The sequence below is a fragment of the Oreochromis aureus genome, linkage group 23, assembly GCF_013358895.1.
Source record: "Oreochromis aureus strain Israel breed Guangdong linkage group 23, ZZ_aureus, whole genome shotgun sequence".
In the NCBI taxonomy this organism is placed as follows: domain Eukaryota; kingdom Metazoa; phylum Chordata; class Actinopteri; order Cichliformes; family Cichlidae; genus Oreochromis; species Oreochromis aureus.
The window spans coordinates 10389245-10411476 of record NC_052963.1 but is presented as its reverse complement, the minus strand read 5'-3'; the positions used below and the strand labels follow the sequence as shown (position 1 = coordinate 10411476).

The window sequence follows — 22232 nt, the reverse complement described above, 5'->3', positions numbered from 1 at the left end:
TTAAAACTTTCATATTAGGGATATACACACTGAGTGACATTAAATAAAGTGTGAAACAGAGTGAAAGGGCAGTTAAAATCCAGCCGCAACCTGACTTCAGCCCATTTGGGCAATATGATGATGTTATTATTTGATCCTTTGGCCATCTTTAATATGAGCATCCACCATTGAAAATAATTGTTTAACTGTTGACAAAAAACACGCAGGAAAATTACAATTTAAAAAGGTGTTTCCAGTGTTAAAATATGTCTATGTGGGTAGTAGTTACAGTAGTTACTCCATGTAACCCCGTTTCTGTGAGTATGAGCACTGATTTCTTTTACCTTTGTTGTGTCGGGTGGCCAAACTTTATTGTATCATGGTTCCTTTGGCACTCCTTACCTTGATGCATCATCATCCTACCATAACGATGTATGTATGTCTATATACTCGTTCCCAGACCTCCTAGAACTGGCTCAATCTTGATGAAATTGGCCCATAAACTAGTTTGGGTACCAAGATTCATAACATCAACATGGTGATTGATTAAAGTATTTATTTCACATAAAAAGTAACTGTCTCTTTTTATCTGTATTTGGATATAGAAGTTGCATGATTAAGGCAGGTTCAAGAATCTATGCCATTTTCATGCAAATCAAACGTAGCATATGCAGGTCTGTATGCATGTTACAGGTATGTTTTAATAGTCACCCCAGGGTTTAAGTTTTAAGAATTTCCTATGTGGCTTTGTCTGACATTGCTTTTACCTTTCAACACCATTAACTGAGGGTGAAAGACAGTCACAACAGATGGCAGTAATAGGGCAATCTTTCCAGACATTTGCATGTTACATTCAAAGAACCATGATTGACATAAAAGGCCACAAGTGGTCGCCGCCAACAGTAGGTTTGACCATTTATTCCTTTGCGATAAAGTACTGCCTTGCCTCTTCAGTAATTTCCATCTTAACTTCTGTGTTTACAATTATAAGTTGTTGAAAGTCGTGCCCTTTCTACCTTTAGTCACAGTGTGAACATGTAGTTTTAAGCACTGCTCAAAATCACATTTAGCAGTAATTTAGTAGTAATTAAGCTCTTAAGGCTTTATGGGTAGATCATGCAACAGAAAAGATATCTATAACAGTCAACATAAATAGCTGACAATATTGGTTGTACCACATACACAATGGGGTATGACTACTATTAAGTTACATCTTCCTATTGTATTTCTAATGGGTCCAAATTGTTGGTAATTGAATAGACTTCGATTACAATTCTCAACTGTAACTGTATCAAGTTTTTACAAGAGAACTTTTTTTAGCGCAAAACTTGCCCGTATGGGAGGTTTTTGCATCAGTGGTGATTATTACTTATGACGACTTAGAGGTGGGTTAATATCTCAACACTGAACTTCAGAATACTGAAAAAACATAATTTAAGACACTAGAAAATATTACCTTTTAAATTCAAGTCTCTTCAGTATAGGTGAATATTTTCTAACCCTACACAATGTGCTCACTGCTAGTCATATATCCATGTACAAAGATTATTCGAAAATATTTTTGTATTATTTGGAGTTTGATATTACCCGTATCATATTCAAACTAATAATCAGCCATGAGTTTTGATGTAAGCACATCTGAGAATGCCATAAATTTTCCCAAGTTGCCATTAACAACAGTCTGACAGTGTCAGCAAACTATTCGAGGAAACATTTCTTTCTGTTATGTGATTTTTTTGTTTAGCCAGAAAGATGCATTCAACCAAGAAGGGAACAAGGGCAACGAATTCTATTATGCCAGATAAACTTTTGCAAAACCATCAGAAAACTTTTAGAAAAAAACTCTGTTATTTATTATTAATGATGAGCTGCAGCCTGTACAAGAGTTTAACATTACCAAACATGTTAAGAGTGTCAAAAACACACTCGTACCCACAGCTGCATTTACATGCACACTTACTGGATGTATTTGAGGGAGACCTTCTGACTCTGTCTGGTTGTCATGGTGAGGATGTACATCTGCAATGCAGCCAATCGCAGCGCAGCATCGTACTTGAGCTCCTGGCCAAACCGCTCTAAGACCACATCGTTACAACTCTGCAGCAAAGGAGAAAGCAAAGTTACGTAAGAGTCCTTAAGTTTTTCGGGGCTTGTGAAGCACATTTCATCTCTACAAAGAGCTATTTGAGCACCAGCGCATCCCCACTGAGCTGTAATAAGTTGTTCACAACCTCTGTGGCTAGAGATCCCTTCAAAGGGATGCGCTGTAGCTTTCAGTCCCAGATGAAGGACTCGGAAACACAAAATGGTGAACTCTGACAGAAAGAAAAAAAGATGATTAACTTGCCTTCTCTCAGGCTATTTCACTTGACTAATTATCAAAGGAATCCTCAGGAAGCAATTTATTATTTCAGAGGGAAGTAGTTCATACAACAGTTGATATAAAGACTTTATTTGCAAATGAGGATTTTTGTCTTGAAAGGATTAATTCTGCACAAAACTAAGTAAGTCTGTAGATCATGAAAAATCATTTCCAAACCATCTGGCAGCAGAAGATTTGGATGTATTTATATTTAACAGTCGACAAGTCTCACCTCGTGCTCGTGCTGCTACTGTTGCCACCGCTCACCTGAACATAGAGGTATTCAAACGCAACAGCGTCTCTCCGCAGCAGCTCCACCGGGTCCCTGGGAACAAAGCTGATTCTAAAGAAACACTTCATCTTGTCACAGCCGGGTCTCTGAGTCACCTGGAGTTGAAAAACACAGACAAAGAGAAGCGTGAAAATACAGTAAACAAACTATGTGTAAGTATGTGCAGAAACTTAAGTTGTTCAAAAGGTCATGTCGCATCGTTACGAGCGTTGAGAGTCATCGTACCAATCACTATCAGAGGTAATGTGTGGTTTTTCAATAAGTGCAATACCCTAAATCATGTCCCGTTTTATTGTCTTTTTTCTTTTACATGGGACAAAGACGAACATCATCCATCCATCCTCATCCGCTTTATCCGAAGTCGGGTCGCGGGGGCAGCAGCCTAAGCAGAGAAGCCCAGACCTCCCTCTCCCCAGCCACCTCCTCCAGCTCATCCGGGGAACACCAAATGCGTTCCCAGGCCAGCCGAGATATAATCTCTCCAGCGCGTCCTGGGTCTGCCCTGGGCCTCCTCCCGGTGGGACATGCCCGAACACCTCACCCAGGATGCGCCCAGGGGCATCCTTGTCAGATGCCCGAACCACCTCAACTGGCTCCTTTCGATGTGGAGGAGCAGCGGCTCTACTCTGAGCCCCTCCCGGATGGCCGAACTTCTCACCCTATCTCTAAGGGAGAGGCCAGCCACCCTTCGGAGGAAGCTCATTTCTGCCGCTTGTATCCGCGATCTCGTTCTTTCGGTCACTACCCACAGCTCGTGGCCATAGGTGAGGGTCGGGACCCTCACCTAAAGCTATCAATCTGTCAATCCTTTCCGTGTCCGGGCCGGGTGAGGTTTCCCGTGTTGAGTCAAATTAAGCCGCAGGCTCCACTCCTGGTGGTGCCCTTCCGTCAATTCCTTTAAGTTTCAGCTTTGCAACCATGTTGCAACCGAACATCATCCTTTAATAAAAAAAAAGACTTGAAGCTAGTTTGATTTAATAAGACTGGCTTCACGTCTTATTAAATAAGATCATAAACCCATGAAGAAAAGTCTTATTGCTGTATCCATTCAAGTGAGAAGAAGGGTCATTTTTAAAAGGAGATTCAAAGGGTCAGTCACTGGTTCCTAGGCCTGTGTTACTGGGGCCTAAGGTGTTTAGATATTCTTTTAATTTCAAAAAGAAGTAGTTAAAAAGTAGGATGAAACTCCATTTAAGTCTTCTTCCCACATTTAGGGAATGCACGGACGTCCTATTATCTTATCCTGTGTTTGTATATGTATGTAGGTATGGGTGGGCCAATCTGAACCAAGCCTTTCACAGACGTCGTCACACATAAACTATTAACATCTATATGTTCTTAAAAACGAGTTATCATAAATCTCAGTTCTTTTGATTTTCCTGTATATTTAGTTTATTTCATCATCATAACCAATCAAATGTTAAGTTGCTTTCCATATTGTTCAAATGTCCTTCATATGTCACCCGTTCAAAACTTCACATTTACTAAAATTCGTATTTGCATATTTCCATTTCTGGTTTTGTGTTTATATAGAAAACTAACCAAGAAATTACGTTAATAAACAATTATAAAAGAAAATAAGTTAATAATTAATAATGATTGCATGTCAGCTTAAAAGCTCAGAATCATTTTGTGACAACCTATAGGGTAGTTAACTGGTTTTTACCAGGCTTACCATCATCATTGTCAGATTTTACATTTATGAATACATTTATGACCAGTGGTGAACATATATAACAGTGGATGCAGAAACATTAGTAATGGTACGAAAGCAACGACAGCAGCAGCAGCACAGTTTTTTTTGTATATTCATAGCCATATTAGTTGTATTTAGACCACTTTGCAACCTAAAGACATGCTTGTGCAATCCAGCAGCAGTAACCTAGAAAAACCTCACTTTGCTTCCATCCTCTATTCAAGACAAAACCACAAGGCATCGTCTTTTAAATATTGATCATATTTTGTAAATGATTTAATATTGTGTAGTGTAGAAAGGGCAAGAGGTTTTTTAAAAAAAAAAAAAAAATCTATACACTTCAAGAGTTACCAGCTGTCTTGAACACACCTGTCCTCAGTATTGACACTCGGGTGTATTACAGTATAGAGAATGGTTTTCAGACTCTCAGAGTCTTCAGCCATTGTGTGTGCCACGTGCAGAGCTCTTCACATCTGAACTGTGTGGCATGAATATTAATATTGTCCTCCTGTGATGAACCTCATTAGAATGTACTGGGCACTGTGTGTGTGTGTGTGTGTGTGTGTGTGTGTGTGTGTGTGTGTGTGTGTGTGTGTGTGTGTGTGTGTGTGTGTTGTAGGTGTAATGTGAGCTGTCGCCCCTGCTGTGCAAGTCCTGATAAATGACACTGGGGTCTAAATGCTGCTTGAATACTGAGCAGGAATGTGCATGTGTGTGTGTGTGTGTGTGTGTGTGTGTGTGTGTGTGTGTGTGTGCCAGTTGTTGAGTGTGAAAGACAGAAAAGAAGGAAAAGAAAGTGAAAAGAACAAGGCAACATCTCCGACCTGAGTAAGCATCTCCTGTTCGTGCAGGAGAAGCAGTTTGCTTTCAGAGCCTTCGGTCCTCTGCTCCAACACCAGGGAGAAGTGCTCGATGCATTTGATTGACAGCTTCTCTTGCAGGGTCAGAATAACTTCCTGAAAGAATAATAGAAAAACTCACAATAATGGATTTTAACTGTTGTTGAAAACCTTCCTCAGGATACCTTTAAAATAAAAAAGACTTTTAAGTACATTTAAAAGTGACCTATTACGCTTATTTCCAACTTTATATTTTAAGTCTAGAGTTCTGTTGAAGCTTTTTATTCTTCATTGATTATTAAAAAAAACCTATTGATCTTATACTGGGCCTTGGTGAGCCCATGAGACTCAAACATAAGACATGAGGGCCATAATCGGCCAGACAAAGACACCAGTCCGACCCACTGGATTGTATTACAAAATGTGACAAAGGTGATCAAAGGTTTTCATAAATGTTGGACCTTTAACTGTGTTTTCATATGTTTTACACATACTGTTAAATTTGCACTTCTTTTTCTTATATTTCAGAATTTAAATGTGATGTTAAACTTCTTCACACTGACAGAAAGAGTGGTTTCACTAATTTGGCGAGTCTGAAATAAGTCTTTTTTTATCATCCTTCCGTTTAGGACAACTATCTTCCGATTTCCTGCCTGTTTGTGAGAGTCAGCCAATCAGACGATTTAAAGCACAAGTGGGTGAGGGTTCCACACACCCAAAACTATGTCTTATTGAGATTGCCATATTGGAATGTCTGCTTTCTATGACATCATACATAGCCAAAAGAAGAAAAACGGTCTTAAACTGAGTGATGAAGAAAAGTCTGTAGAAAACTCTTCAACTTTCAGTACATCTGTTGTAGATTTATTGCCATGCCTGGGTTTATTGTCCCATTGCATGACCTAATTTGGCCAAGTTTTAGCTGTTGAACAGATATCCACATATTTGACTCTAAAATACTTTGGTATACAGAGACGTTCATGGCTGACTCAGTGACTGCAAGATACCCAGGTCCTGTAGTTCCAAAACAAGCTGTTGTTTGGTTATTGTTTGGTTTTCACCAGACATGACGCTGTGCATTATGGTAAACATCTCCATTTTGGTCTCATCTGTCTGAAGGAAATTGCTGTCGAAGTCTTGTGCATGGTGAATCATTGCAAGGCCTGACCCTAGAGTGAATATATAGAAGTGCTCATAGTTGTTGATGATTAGCATTTGATTAGTAACACTTGGCTGCTAATTACCCTCTTAATTTATTAACATATTCTGCACTGGATTACAATATAAGCATATCTAAGTGTTTAAGTAGGTCACGACTACAAAGTTCCATGTGAGGAAAGATATGTTGGCATTATGCCTGAATTTTATGCAAAACTGTTATTTTTCCTGTGTTTGTAACACAAACTAAATGACAGAAGCAACAAAGCTGTGTGGAGTGCAGGATAACTTATTCTGGTGGTAACTTTATATAAAAAGGTCAAAGCATGTTTTAGTAAGTAAGGTGTCTTGCTCCCAGCAGGCCTGTCACTCATCTGATTGCTGCTTGTTTTTGGAGCTTTGGTAGTAACACATTCGCATGAGGTGTACCTCAACAGCAGCAGTACAAACAGTAGCAGTGTGCAGAGATCAAATAGGTGAGCTCAGGTTAAAAACAAATGTAGCAGCTGTGACTGAGTTCATCAAAGAATCGTCCGCTTTGACCAGGTGCAGCACCTCATTCTGATCCCGAAAATCTCGTCTTTAGTCAGTAAATGCTGTCTCCTATTCACTTTGTACCCCAGCTTGATCATTTGGCATCACCTGGTAGCTTTATTCTACTGGTCATTTCTGTCCCACCCACTGGAGAGCGGTGAGTAAGAAAGATAAAAGGCAATTTTTGTCCAGGTTAGGATGACATCCTTTGCTGTGAGGCTGAGAAAAAAGAAAGTCATTATGCCTCTTGCTTTCTGAATACGCTCTGGGAGCTTCAGAGGATCATAGCTGAATAAGAATTAACAAGTCAAAAAATGAGAATATGCTCTTTGTCGCATTGACTGAATAAATAAAGAGCTCAAACAAATGGAAGTGAATTTCACGGTCCACGCGTGTGTTAAGACTCACTAATTTGGACTCTTGATAACATCCCCCTACTGTAATTACAAATGCAGCAGAAGCTGCTTATTTCGTGACGTAAGACTTAAGTTATTGCACATGCATACCTTGATGGAGGTACTACTGTCAAAGCGAAAGGACTTTGTCTGCCCATTCTCCAGGTAGACTTTTAGGACATTTGGCATGAACAGAAGAGAGTTGTCCTTCATCGGGTTCTGCAAAGGAGGGACAGGATTAGTCTTTTCATTCTGTGCACGTGCAGTCGGTTCAATACATGGAAGGAATTCATAAAAGTTCCATGTCGTAGCTCATTTATGTGACTGTCTTACATCCATTGAAATCTCTGTCTAAAGTGGAAACCAGCTGGCATTGCCTATATAGGTCATACAAGCTTGTGTGCATGCGTGACTGTGTGTGTTTGTGTGGTAGGACTGACCGGAACCTGGCCGTTTATAATGACCTCCTCAGCAAAGCGCACTTTGACCGGATTGGACTTGAGCATGGCTTTTTTGGCTGCACTGATGAACGCTGATTTAGGGGACTAGGAGGCAAGCGTCCAAAGAGTGATAGAGAGAAAGCAAGCAAGAGAGGAGAGGAAGGGAAGAAAGAGACAAACAGATGGAGAGAAAGAGATAAACAGGAGAATCGATGTTCAAACAAACAAAAAAAAAAAACTGTTTTCAGTCCCAGTTTATGGACTATAAGAGCTATGTTTGACTTTTTTTTCCAAAATCAATCAAAAACAGCACTTTTACAGCAGACTCTTCATACTTTATTTAGCAGAAATGCAACCCAGGAGGAAATTCTGAAGTGTTAGGAAATACAGGATCATCACTTCCACTCCTTTAAACGATAAGGCTAGCACTGCGCTATATTGTTCCTGACGGTAACAAACGCCATGAAATAACTGAAATCATAACTCAACAACCTTCCTTCATGTTACATTCCACCTAGAGCACATTTCCTCCAGTGGAAGGAGGAGGAAATGTTTTCTTTAAAGAGAAAGAAATGGTGCAGTTGTTAGGAGCTATTTTCAGGGGGGGATTGATACACAGAATACTGAATTTGTGGAGTGACTCAACATAAACAGTCTTTACAGAGGCTTTGTTATTAACCTTGGAAAAAGCAGAGAACTAATAGCTGATGGTGTTGTTATTCAAATGCCCTTGTTAACCAGAGTATTTACAGAACTTCTTCTCTATGCTGGCTGAAAGCTGAAGTTTATTCTTGCCATTAGTTAGTGGAAATAAAAAACTATGGGCCAGATTTACTATGTTTTACAAAAGTTGCACTATTTTCTAAACCCAGGTGAGTCCCAGCACACCAAAAAAAAGACAAGCCTTTCCCCCCGCGTTAAATAGCAGTAAATTATTCTCCAAATTATTTAGATCTTGAGAAAGAAACTACCAGAAATACACATAGAACAGGGTAAGTCGCTAAAATCTCTCACAAAAATTTGATTTTCTTCCACAAGTCTCACTTTTTTTTTCCTCTTGGAAGACTCTTCTTTATCCTGAACTTTATAGGCCTAGTTAACTGTTAGCTGGTTAGCTGTTAGCTAGCAGAGCAACTCCTCTTCTCTACTTGGTTGTAAAATACTACCATTTTGTCAATGCTAGTGACACTTTAGACAACTAAAAACATCTTTTTAGAATTGCATTTTGTTAACTTTTGTCTGTTTTTGTTTTATACTTTGTCATTCCTGTGTGAAGCACTTTGTGATCTTTTTATCTAGAAAGGTGCTATATAAATAAAAATTTTACTTACTTACTTACTTTTTCCAATTAAAACTCCCAGAAATACATGTGCAACAGGGTGAGTCGCAAAAATCTCCCACCTTTTACACACAACTTTGTCACTGTGCTCTCTTTGTAAATACCAGCAACATTTTTTAATGCCAAAGCCCAGTTTGTGCTGGTGCAAGACATTTGTAAATGTGGCCCTACTTTCTAATGAAGCGATCACAGACAAATGGGATGACTCCATTTTCTGATTACGCTGAGGTAATACACTGGAAACCTACTGTTAAAGACAAGGTTTGACTGACCTGGGGCCAGAAGAAAAAAGCACATCAGGCTAGTTCGCTTGTCATTCCTGTTTGAGTCAGTGATGCTGTTTCTACCAATGACAGTCAAATAAATTGCTTTAAAGGGGACAAAGCCCTTCTGGAAAAAGTCTAGAAGGCGGTACACAGTACTTGAGCCATGCTAATTTCTTTATAGTTTGCTTCCAACGAGTCAGACTAAAGTGGTCTTGGGCAATAGTTCTCCAGGCTTTCTCAAAGTCTATCAAAGTTTGTTGTGGTGGGGCGTGGCCTGCGGTGCCGTGCAGGGAAGGCGGACGCACCTGCACGGTATCTGCAATCACGCCCCACCGACTTAAATATTGTACTGGGTCCTGTGGTTGGGGTTGTTGTGGTAATGTTGAGCGGGCAGCGGGAAAACTGCAGCTCTGTGTGCATTGTGAGCAGCAACCGTGTGTGTCAATAAAAGGAGCAGGCGGTGGTGTGGCCGGCCTCACCCCCACCAGAGGCTGGTGCCCGCCAGACATCTGCCCAGCCGCCTGCGAGCTGGGGCGCACGACTGTGCCGGCCGCGCCGCGTCCACCTGCCACGCCGCCGACCTCCGGACCAGCTTCGCCGGCGCCGCTGGGTTCTCGGGGGCGGCCACCTGAACTCACAACTCCCCGTCGCTTGGCCAGGGCCCCGGGACGCCAACGGTCCGGGCTGATCCCCTCTCCCGCTCGCGGTGGGGTGAGTAGGTTCGGGCCGGATGGCTCCCCGGCCTCAGTCGGGCGATGGGGGTATGTGGCGTGGTCATTTACATTTGTCTTTGGACATTTTCAGAGGAATATTTTTCTTGATTTGCTTTTAAGCTACGCAACACTGACCTATGAATCACTGAAGAAACACTTAACTCAAAGTATGAAGCAATGCTGTCACTACATGTAACAGACAACTTGCCAGAAACTTAGCATATCTTGGTGTCCTAAAAGAATTCAGGGTGTGTTAAAGAACAAAGTTGCTCATACCAAATAGTGACTTTGTAACTCGTTAGAAAAAAATATACTTGCATTGATGATAGCACATGTTTGAATAAACTGGTGCAGGATCATTCAGTCTCAAATCAGCCAATTTTTAGATCCTTTCCTGCTCAAATCCAATTTGCATAAAAATTTTATGGTGCAAAGTTTGATTATATATAATGTATGCTGTGAACTTTTAGCTTCATATATCAGATAGTTTCCATGATATATTTTTTTGAAAAAATGGTCAGAATCTGCGATGGTAGAATCTTTTGTTTCTGTAATACAACTTGTTATATTTGCTCAATGCATGAACTCCACGCATGAAAGTTGAACGACGGATTTTTTTCTTTCATATTTTAACCAGCTGATGCGTAAACATTTTTATCTGTTTCAATTTACATTTTCTGACTCATTTTGTTGGTAAGAAAGAGAATTTTCAGGCTTTTATGTTTTATATTCATATTTAAGCAGTGCCTCAGATTTCAATGTGCAAAAAAGAAGAAAAAGTCCTGAAAGTGTGTTATCGGACCAGTCTTCAAAAATATCTTAAAGTATAAAGATTTTCTACCATGAAATTTGTATGCACAAGAGACAGTCAAATAGAAGGTTTGGTTGATTTGAGACAGAATGACCCTGCATCAAAAGACTTTTGCACAGTATTGCACATACCCATTTTAGGCATTTTGCTGCATTCATTCCTATTAATTGAAGACTATCTTCTGAGCACCCTCTTCTATGCCCTTGGCTGAATTGTAGCCAATTTTGGCAAAATTGGATGAATAAGAAATAGAATGGCTCCCTTAATTTGGCTCCGCACATACACAGTGGGCAGCAGAGAGACCTTCATGGGGAAAAGAGTCAATAACAGCCAATCTTCTCTCCCGGTACCATCCAACGCTGCGTTGTTTTGCATAGCAACAACACATCTGAATCAGGAACACACTAAAGTAGCACTTAAATTACTCATAATCATACTGTAATGGGTGTTTATGATTATTTACAAGAGCTGATTTCACTGTGTTGTCTTTTCATTGTTGATTTTGGTCTCTTTATGTAATTTGTTGTCAGCAATAAAAACATTGTATATCACTATCACCTCATTGTTTAAATGCAGGTGAGTTTTAGAGGCCTTCAGAAGGGTGTCTTGGGTGATTTAAAATGTTTTTTTATTTGGTTGAACATTTTATAATTACATGAAAACATCAATAAATTTAACAAATGATGAAGAAACACATTTTTAAAATACGAATGGATGGAAAAAGTGGTTTGTGTATGTGTCACCAAAAAAAAGGAAAATTTTCCTAGATTTATAAATCATCCCAACACATTTTGACAAATGTATCTGTATATATTGCGAGATCTACTCACGGGATAAGGTTGGACAACAGTCAACATGATGGATTCTTTGCAGCTCCTGGAACAAGAAGACAGAAAACTGTAAAGTCAGCAAAATCATGAAAAAAGAAAAAAAACAACAACAAAAACCCAATGATTCCACTGAACAACAACGGCAAACAAACAACAGGATCTTGATTAGCCTGGGTGAAATGGAATTGAACGCCTCGGGCAATCACTGCTTACAACAGACACTGTTAAAACCAAAAGCACACAGACACTCATTACTTTCCCCATTTAATTACAAAAAAAGGGGTTGTACTTCCTATGAAGTGAAACACGATTTGTTTCATCGAGCACTGTTTTCATTGAAAGAGCGAAAAGATTCTAATTTTTCTTGTTATTTATTCAGAATATGTTGGGGTGACAAGCAGAACTGAGTTAACTAACTACTGAGCAGGCGAGTGGAAAGCATCGCTAACACTTGGAAAGAAACTTCATAATTTTAAAAGCAAATTAATGATAATGACTTTCGTTTCACCAATGTTGTTGTGTTTTTGTAATTAACTTTTTAGTTTTTTCAACCTGCCATTTAAAGGGACCCTAAACACTTTACCTGGAGCTTATTTATCTTTTTGTTTCAATTACTTTTTTGGCAATCTAGTCCAGAGGTTGTTGCATAATGTGACATTATGTTATACTACTCTGTGTGACTCTGTCAGATGTTTACAGTATAAATTCTCCCATATTGTACTCACTTTATCCAACAATGTGATCTATCTGTATGCTGCTTTAGACAGTCACTTTGAAAACTGCTGAGCTTTCCAATGCAGGCAGCAAAGTCTTCTGATTATAACATTCATATTCTGTCATATACTCTCACTTGCTAGCATAGGTTGTACTTTATAACCTTCAGAACTGCCTTATTTTTTGTGTCATAGATTTAACACGATGCTGGAAACAGCTTTGGTCCATATTGACATAATACTGCACATTTGTTGACTGCACATCCATACCTCCATCTATACACTGGATTGAGGTCTGGTGACTGTGGAGGCCATTTGAGATTAATGAACTTGTTATCATCTTTAAGATACCAGTTTGAGATGATATGACTTTTGTGACATGGTGCGTTATCCAGTTGGGTGGTCATAAAGCGATGGACATGGTGAACAACAGGACGTTTGTGGTCCTCAATTGGTACTAAGATGCCCAAAGTTTGCCGAGAAAATAATCCCCACACCATTAAACCACCAGCAGCAGCCTGAATAGTTAACAAGAATCCACATGAATCCATGCTTTCATGTTGTTTATGCTGAATTCTGACACTACAGCCTGAATGTTGCAGAAATTGAGATTCATTTTCCAATTTTGGTGATCTTGTACGGATTTTAGTTTCCTATTTGGGGCTGACACTGACTGGGGCCCGATGTGGTCAGAGAGTATTTTCCACTTGCGTATCTGTGTGAGGTGATATCCATAATAAAGTCATCCAATGGAAACTGTTCTAGCTTTGAGCTCAACAGCCCCACCCACTGGCTGTTCAGACTTGTCATTTAAGAGGGGCGGCCAATCAGAAAAAAGTTCCCATCAAAGGGAAAGACAAGGCAGCCAAAAGCAGCAGTGGATAAAGTGTCAGGGGGGAAAGTGTTCTCTAAATGTTATTTTTCACCAGTCTGGATTTTGTATCTACCTGACAAGATCGATGACTCGTTCTCTAGGAGCCGAACTGACGGGTTCGTCGTTTATCATGATGATCTCATCACCCGGCAGCAGCTTCCCCTCCGATGGACCACCTACCAACATACAAACACATGCAAACAAGCAACAGCTGATCAAAGCGCTCCATGACAGCAGCAGGCAGGCAGATGTAGTCTAGCCAGCCAAAGATTACCTGCAAATAAAATCAAGAGTAATTACAGCTAAATTGACACGGCGAATGAGTGTGTGTGTGATTTTTGCAGATGCGAAATGTGCAGCTAATTAGCAAAGACACGTGTAATAGGTGTAAGCATTAATCTACTCTCTGCAAGCACATGCGTTTCCTTCCTGGGCCAACCATTGTAAATAGAATACTCATCAGTTCAATTGTCTGCTTAGGATTCAGCACTGATCGATTATTGAGATGCCTAATCACTGTCTGCATCCGTGCAGCCAATGGAGCTGACACTTAATAAGGGTTTGTGAACTGTTTGTTTGGCAGCAATATTGCAACCTGCCAGTCAAACCAAAGTTTTAGCGGAAAAAAAGACTTCCAAACATGAATTTGTGTTCATGCTTTTTTTGCCTGTGGCTGCTTACTTGAGGCAAACACAGCCCAACAGAGCGCATGGTTTCCTTCAGCAGCGGCCATTTGATGTGCTGATCAGAACCAATCAGATGGTGAGAAAGAACAAACAAAATAAGTCAATCTGCACACTCTCAGACGACTACACTAGCTTAGCTGGAGGGCTCATTTTCCTACTTTGTTTATAAGTTATATTATTAGCTTTCTTATCAAATCTTAGCAGAGGCAGATTTGCTTATAGTAAGTAGTGGCTCTGAGGACTATTCTCCTGGCTTTACATCACTGGACTTCTGACTTTGCACAGGGAGTGAAGTTTTTGTTGCTCTAAATGCTTCATTGTGATTTTATATTTGTATCTTATTTATTATAATATTAAATCAATTATTTAGACTGCTTTAAGCTGAGACAAGTGGTAAAATCCAATCAAAACTGACTCAAATATTCCAAAATAAAAAGACAATGTTACACTTAATAGTGCACAAAACGTCAGGTCTGTCTGGCTAAGCCTAAGGAAAAAAGCACAAATAGATGAACATATATTGTCTCTGATTATTTGACATGTGACTGACAGCAAGGCGGTGTCCCACAGGCATGCCGAAACAGTGAGACAGAGCCAAAACTCCCCCAAGGAATAAAGCTGTACTTGTATAGTAGAGGTGCATCACTGACTACTGTGTTAGGTGTAGGCAAGTGTACAGTTAGTTTGCATAATCTAAATAAAAATATAACAGTTCCCTAAATGAATAAATAAATGTATTCATTTTAAAGATTGTCAGTTTAAGCCAATGATGACACCCACCTGGTGTAACAGAGCGGACTACCACCGGTTTCTCACTGCCTGCCACAAAGCCGAAGCCCAGGACAGGGTCCCGTCTCATCTCCACCAGACGAGGGGCAGGAGGGACCCCATCTAGGTGGACCTCCTCCAGGGAGCTGCTCTGCGATACTTGGCTGGAAAATACAGAACAGGAGGAAATTCAAGTAAAATTCCAACACTAATAAACAGTTTTCTGATTGATGTATAGCGATGTATCCGTGCAAGCGATCTTGAGCAATAGTTCTCCAGGCTTTCTGAAGGTCTTTCAGAGGTTTTCTTTGGACTTTCCAACTCACTATTCCCATTTTCCAATTTGTTCCCATTTCTTTAGTTTAATCTATAAACATGTCAAAGACAACGCAGTTTGACAGACATAAAATACTATTTTTATATCTACAAAAGTATTTTCAAAAGCTATTTACTGACACTTGGTATATGTCTGCATGGTGCAAAAATTAAAAAGCGCCCTACAGGGAGTGCAGAATTATTAGGCAAATGAGTATTTTGTCCACATCATCCTCTTCATGCATGTTGTCTTACTCCAAGCTGTATAGGCTGGAAAGCCTACTACCAATTAAGCATATTAGGTGATGTGCATCTCTGTAATGAGAAGGGGTGTGGTCTAATGACATCAACACCCTATATCAGGTGTGCATAATTATTAGGCAACTTCCTTTCCTTTGGCAAACTGGGTCAAAAGAAGGACTTGACAGGCTCAGAAAAGTCAAAAATAGTGAGATATCTTGCAGAGGGATGCAGCAGTCTTAAAATTGCAAAGCTTCTGAAGCGTGATCATCGAACAATCAAGCGTTTCATTCAAAATAGTCAACAGGGTCGCAAGAAGCGTGTGGAAAAACCAAGGGGCAAAATAACTGCCCATGAACTGAGAAAAGTCAAGCGTGCAGCTGCCAAGATGCCACTTGCCACCAGTTTGGCCATATTTCAGAGCTGCAACATCACTGGGTGCCCAAAAGCACAAGGTGTGCAATACTCAGAGACACGGCCAAGGTAAGAAAGGCTGAAAGACGACCACCACTGAACAAGACACACAAGCTGAAACGTCAAGACTGGGCCAAGAAATATCTCAAGACTGATTTTTCTAAGGTTTTATGGACTGATGAAATGAGAGTGAGTCTTGATGGGCCAGATGGATGGGCCCGTGGCTGGATTGGTAAAGGGCAGAGAGCTCCAGTCCGACTCAGACGCCAGCAAGGTGGAGGTGGAGTACTGGTTTGGGCTGGTATCATCAAAGATGAGCTTGTGGGGCCTTTTCGGGTTGAGGATGGAGTCAAGCTCAACTCCCAGTCCTACTGCCAGTTTCTGGAAGACACCTTCTTCAAGCAGTGGTACAGGAAGAAGTCTGCATCCTTCAAGAAAAAAACATGATTTTCATGCAGGACAATGCTCCATCACACGCGTCCAAGTACTCCACAGCGTGGCTGGCAAGAAAGGGTATAAAAGAAGAAAAACTAATGACATGGCCTCCTTGTTCACCTGATCTGAACCCCATTGAGAACCTGTGGTCCATCATCAAATGTGAGATTTACAAGGAGGGAAAACAGTACACCTCTCTGAACAGTGTCTGGGAGGCTGTGGTTGCTGCTGCATGCAATGTTGATGGTGAACAGATCAAAACACTGACAGAATCCATGGATGGCAGGCTTTTGAGTGTCCTTGCAAAGAAAGGTGGCTATATTGGTCGCTGATTTGTTTTTGTTTTGTTTTTGAATGTCAGAAATGTATATTTGTGAATGTGGAGATGTTATATTGGTTTCACTGGTAAAATAAATAATTGAAATGGGTATATATTTGTTTTTTGTTAAGTTGCCTAATAATTATGCACAGTAATAGTCACCTGCACACACAGATATCCCCTAAAATAGCTAAAACTAAAAACAAACTAAAACTACTTCCAAAAACATTCAGCTTTGATATTAATGAGTTTTTTGGGTTCATTGAGAACATGGTTGTTGTTCAATAATAAAATTATTCCTCAAAAATACAACTTGCCTAATAATTCTGCACTCCCTGTAGAAACTGAAATTTTATCTTAAAGGAAGACACTATAGACCACCCCACGTCTGATTGTTGGAGTTTTCTCTCTCTTACCTTACCATTTAAAGCACCTTGAGGTGACAGCTGTTGTGATTTGGTGCTATATACAGTAAATAAAAGTGAACTGAACTGAATTATAGCAGACATACAGCTGCTGACTGGTTTTCAGCCTCATTTAAAGGAGAAGCAAAAAATTCAATTCAGTCAAGGCTCATGGGTATTGTATTCTAGTACTAAGTGCTATTATGACATAAAGAACATTACTTCTAAATGTTCTAACAGTTAGAAGCCATGGTCATTGCCAGGGGTGCCACCAAGGTGGGTCATTGCCGGGGCCAAAACTTCCCGGCAAGACTATACCAAAACCAGTAAATAGTTGGCTTTGAAACACACGAAGGTCTCTGTGTGCTGTTTGAAGTTTTAAAAGTCTTATTTCCAGTGAAAGCACTACTGATCTAAGTGATTGATAGCATTTGTTTCCCATGTTATTTATAGGTATTTGATCCATATCAGGTTGCAGAAAAGCTTGTTTGTTCTTAACATTAACTCCATTCTCGGAGAGTGAATCTTTGGCTTCTTCTGCTCAGCTCTGCTGAGAATCATTAAAGCATGGTTGGGACCTTCAGTCAGTCAATCAATCAATCAATCAATCAATCAATCAATCAACCAACACAGATTATTATGGGTTTCGAAATCTTATTTGGTTTTCTTTTTTCAGTGATATAAACTTATATTAATAGCAGGAAATCAACTAGGCATATATTTTTTTCTTTCTCTCTTTCGTGACATATTTTTCACGTAAACTATATTTGACAACAGCATAATAAAACTGGAAATTCTCTTCTTTGCTGTTCCACCCTAATATTTTTAGTGGCCTCCATCCGAGCACCCAATGGAAAACTTCTAGAGGTGGCCCTGGTCATTGCATGAGATAATAGAATAGTGCATTTATTCGATAGACTCCAGTTAATTCTATGTTCAGCATTATTTGAAATTCCAAGTGAAAAAAAGCGATTGGGAAATTATTCTGCTACCCACGAAGCTGCCTGCTTTGCAATTATATTGAGTAAATAAAGGAAGGTTACTGTTTGTTGTTTGGGTGTAAAAAAGATTGGATGGGATTATGTAAATTATGTAAATGTACCCCACAAAAAAAGAAGCTTATAAATATCATTTTGTATAATATAATTTTCAATATCTCAAATTTAATTACACTATTTAAAAAGAAGAAAAAATAAAGGACGCCTTTCCTTTAACTTTGGCTTTAATTCACTTTCAGTTCAGACAATTTGCTGACCTACTTACGAAGAGTGACATAAAATAAGTTGCCAAATAGTTTCTCTTCACAATGACATAATGGGCACAATGACTATTACAGGGATCAAATCTGTCCCGCAGGATAAAGAAGGTTTTCTTGGAGAACATGAATAAATGCACATTAGAATTCAATCACTAAAATTCAGTTGTACAGAAGAAATCATTTTAGCTGAGACATAGATCCTTAAACTTGGAATGAATGATATGAGCTGTGCAGTCAGCTGGTCATAAATCAGTGCTCTGGCTCAAGTTTCAAACATTTTATGCTTAAAAGCCACTTATAGAGGAGAGTACAGGTCTTCTGTTCACTTAATCGCTCAGATTTGCAGTCTGGAGGCAATTTGTCTTTTGAAGCTGTATAAAAGTCTGCAGGCTGTTCAGGATAAGAACAGTTGGCAGATCTCTTTCATAGATGACCTAAGCCTTCCCAAATCCTTCTGAGGAGCGGGAAGCACCAGTTCCAAACTAACATAAGCAACAGGGACACACGGATACAGCTCAAGAGATAACTGAAGTGGAAAACTGTTTGGAACAGGGACAAAGTAAGGAAATGTAAGTATTGCAAAGAAGGGATCAAATGTATTTATCTTTGTTTTATTTTGGAGCAACGATAACTAATGTGGTTAGTAGATGGTTGTGAACACACATACACAGACTAGTATTACAAAAACACACGTTTAAGCTATTTATATTTTTTAAGTGGTGGACCCAAAAGTTTGAAGTTTTTTTTTCTTCTCATTCTTTTTAATCAGGGAATTTTTTATTTTGTTTTATTCCAATCAGTAATGTGATAGCAGAAAACAGTTCTTTAGCACAGTGCATGTTAGCTTTCTATTGCTAACAAGGACGTCCAGACAATGTTTAAGGAGCACCTTAACTACCATAATTCTATTAAAAATGCTCTTAAAACATACCAACAGCACAATCTCAATGGAGCGGTCCAGTTTAATGAGTTAATTAGGCAGAAACTCCCTGGATTTTAAGCCATAAGAAAATCCCAACTAGTGAGTTATACAAAAATGTGGCCATTAGGTTTAGTTTTTCAGTAGTTTACTCAAAGTTAGTACTTAGTCATATCCTTACTCCTTTCTCACATTTACTGTGAAATAAAAGGATTTAATTCTCTCCAAAAAGCTTGAAAATGCAAACAACCAGAAAAAAAAGAAACATTATTAAGAAACTTGCCCTGTGCGTTTAGCAGCAGTCAGCCACCACGTGCCCCCCAGGACCAACACTACTTCTAAGCGAGGGCTTTAGTGCATGTTTTGGCGCTTGGAGAGGAATCCAGTGGGAGCACAAGAACATGCAGATCCAAACAGAAACACCCTGCACCAGCCAGATCTTCTTGCTGTGAGTTGATAGTTCTCTGCTGTTGGCGGCCATATGCGGTCACCTCTATTAAATATAGGTTAATATTAAAATTTTCACATTGCCATTTTCTTTGTTTTATTGCAAGTCATTGCACTTGGGGTGAAAGCACCACTAAAATGGAAATGTACTGTATTAAATTACTTCTTGCCCGCTGAACCTCAGACGTCTGTCTCAGCTGAGACACTGAGAATGCAGACTGCCTGTTAATTAAGAGCTGATATACACTTTCAGTGGGGTTAACTCATTCTTTCCGTCTCTATCCTAGCTTCCTTTCTCTTTTGCAGCTTAAAAGGCTCCCTTGGCAGCTGCTGCTTCCTGTCTGCAAATAAAGTCCAGTGCAGGGTGTCTATTGTTGCCTGGCCAGCATCCATCCCATTGTTCAGTGCCTACAATCCATACAGTAGATCACATGAATTTTCTGCCTCGTGCATACTGACATTTATGTGCAACTATATGAATACTCACAAAAATCATTTCTTTTATTGTCTCAGGTGGTTTGAGACTTTTATTTAGGAACCAGTTAAATATATCTATCTATTATAGCATATCTGCAGCTTTGCCTAAATCTGCTCAGAGGATGAAACATGTTCCAAGCATCCACAGTATACCTTCATCTCTGACCAATCTGGATCAATCTGAATCTCTGCCCCACTTCGTTTATGCCATTTATTCCACATTCTCATTCCCTAACCCATTATCACATTGATCTCTATTGTTCATTCAGCACAGAAATCTCCGAGTAAATCTGTCCGTGACAGAGGATGTTCCAATCTGCGATGCCGGCTCATATTCCCCGTCAGGGTCGGCGGGGTTTAATCCCGCAGAAGGAAAGACGAAGGCATCACGGGGTCAAGGGAAAGCTGGAAACAAAAGGTCAGATCCTGGTAATGTTGCTGAAATTCCAGGTTCTTGCCTTACGGCAGCAGTGGTCATAACTGAGGTTTCTACCACTAGGCCCCAGCCTAGTGTGACACATGGCAATAGATGCTAGAGAAATAACTGAACGATTGAGCAAAAATAAAATAATGATAATTTATGAAGTTTATTTAAAAAAAACACGATTCCTGGAAGTAATGGTTGGCTCTCTTCCTTTCAAGCGCAGATTTAAGTGAGTGCATTTAAACAATAGAGTCATCTTTCATCAGATAATTTCAATAGATACCCAACAACTGGGCAAAAAAAATGTAATACAGTCAAGAACAAAGCAGAGGATATTAGAGTTATATAACAGGCTTAACAGACCCAGCTAACCTAGTCTTGACTATCAGGTACCACACAGTTTAAAGGTGTATGCTGCTATAAAGACATGTGAAATTATTCATTCAGTTTTTCTGATCTGTTTAAATGATTGGGATCGATTCATTGGACATGACTTGACTTATTGATTACTAAAACAAAAGAAACATTTTGTCCAAAGAAAGCAGAGAAGTTAATAGAAAATGCTATGGTTTATAAAATACACACTACCGCAAAACCAGTTCAAAAATATGACAAGTATATACTGGCTGATAGAGACAAACTCATTTGTTATTTGGATTTTTGACATTATTTATAATTATTTTGGGGAAACGCAAAGGAAAGGACAGCAGGGATGGGTGAGTGATGAGTATATTTGCAACTTGGCAGCTCATCTCAGAGCAAGCCACGACTCTTCTCTTCTCTTGACAGGCTGCGCTTCATGAAAGCAAAGTTTGCAGCGAGCTTTGACTTACTTCCAATGCCTCATACTATAAATGAATGAAGGAAAGGGCAAAAGGCCAGTGTGATCGGCAAGAAGAGGATGTGATGATTTATTCATTAAATTCATTAATTTCAGATTTTTTTTCCTATTTTAAGAGTACAAAACCAATCCAGCATTTTATTTTTGAGTTGATCACACCTGCTTTTTCATTTTACACCATGGCTAAATGCAGGAGGACTACTTATGCATCCAAATTCAAATTTTTAATAGGAAAAACAATGTCTTTCTCATTTTTTATATGCAGAAAAAACTATATATTTATAAGGTTTAGAAAAATGGATTTTTCCATTTAGAGAACCTACTGTTCTCTAAACTAAATGATGCGTTAGACACTGAAACAAACATTATCTCTCATGGATGAATCTTTGCCTCAGTGCAGCTACCATATTGTTACAGGATAGTCACGTCTTCTTATACACATTTATGGAGACAGGCAGTGTGTCCTCAATTAAAAACAGTATAATCACTGAAATGTAATTAAGAAATAGTTTAGCTTGCTATTTATTGCTAATAGTATTTAATGGTTCTTGGGGAACAACTGTAATAATCTAAGTTTTCAAAATCCTGAAACCTAAAGCCCTCGTAACCAAAAAAAAAAAAATCAAACAACCCCCCTTTGATCAATAACTTGGTGACAGTGGGAAGGAAGAACTCCCTTTTAACAGGAAGAAACCTCTGATAGAACCAGGCTCAGGTCTGCTGTCATGGGTGATGGGAAGATGACAGTATATAAGACACACTGCGGAAGACAGCCAAAGATTCATAATAACTAATGATTAAATTGATTGTTAAACCAAACTACAGGTTGCTAGGGAAAAATGTATTGCCACGGTTGCCTGTGGTTTGTATAGAAGTCGCCAAGTTATCTGCAAACACTTGCCAACTGCTAGCTTACAGGTGGTAAATTTGTGAAGGGTATGACGCAAACAACAAACAGACTGTTCACCTTCAAAGTAAATCTGGGCCTTTTGAAATGTGTTGGCAGCAGTAATAAGGCACAGTTTTACTGTGAAGAAAGACTCG

The 22232-nt window shown here is 39.4% G+C and overlaps 1 protein-coding gene across 1 annotated transcript in view; it reads right to left on the bottom strand.

Annotated features, from left to right (window-relative positions):
* The window catches only part of LOC116328880 (FERM and PDZ domain-containing protein 4-like), an 84104-nt gene that overhangs the window by 10991 nt on the left and 50881 nt on the right, over positions 1–22232 (bottom strand). The window contains exons 3-10 of the mRNA XM_039607388.1: positions 14708–14859; positions 13315–13417; positions 11655–11700; positions 7696–7800; positions 7367–7474; positions 5154–5285; positions 2609–2728; positions 1940–2076 (exon numbers count right to left, since the gene is read on the bottom strand). Coding sequence (XP_039463322.1) covers positions 1940–2076; positions 2609–2728; positions 5154–5285; positions 7367–7474; positions 7696–7800; positions 11655–11700; positions 13315–13417; positions 14708–14859 — 903 coding nt within the window. The remainder of the gene's footprint in view (positions 1–1939; positions 2077–2608; positions 2729–5153; positions 5286–7366; positions 7475–7695; positions 7801–11654; positions 11701–13314; positions 13418–14707; positions 14860–22232) is intronic.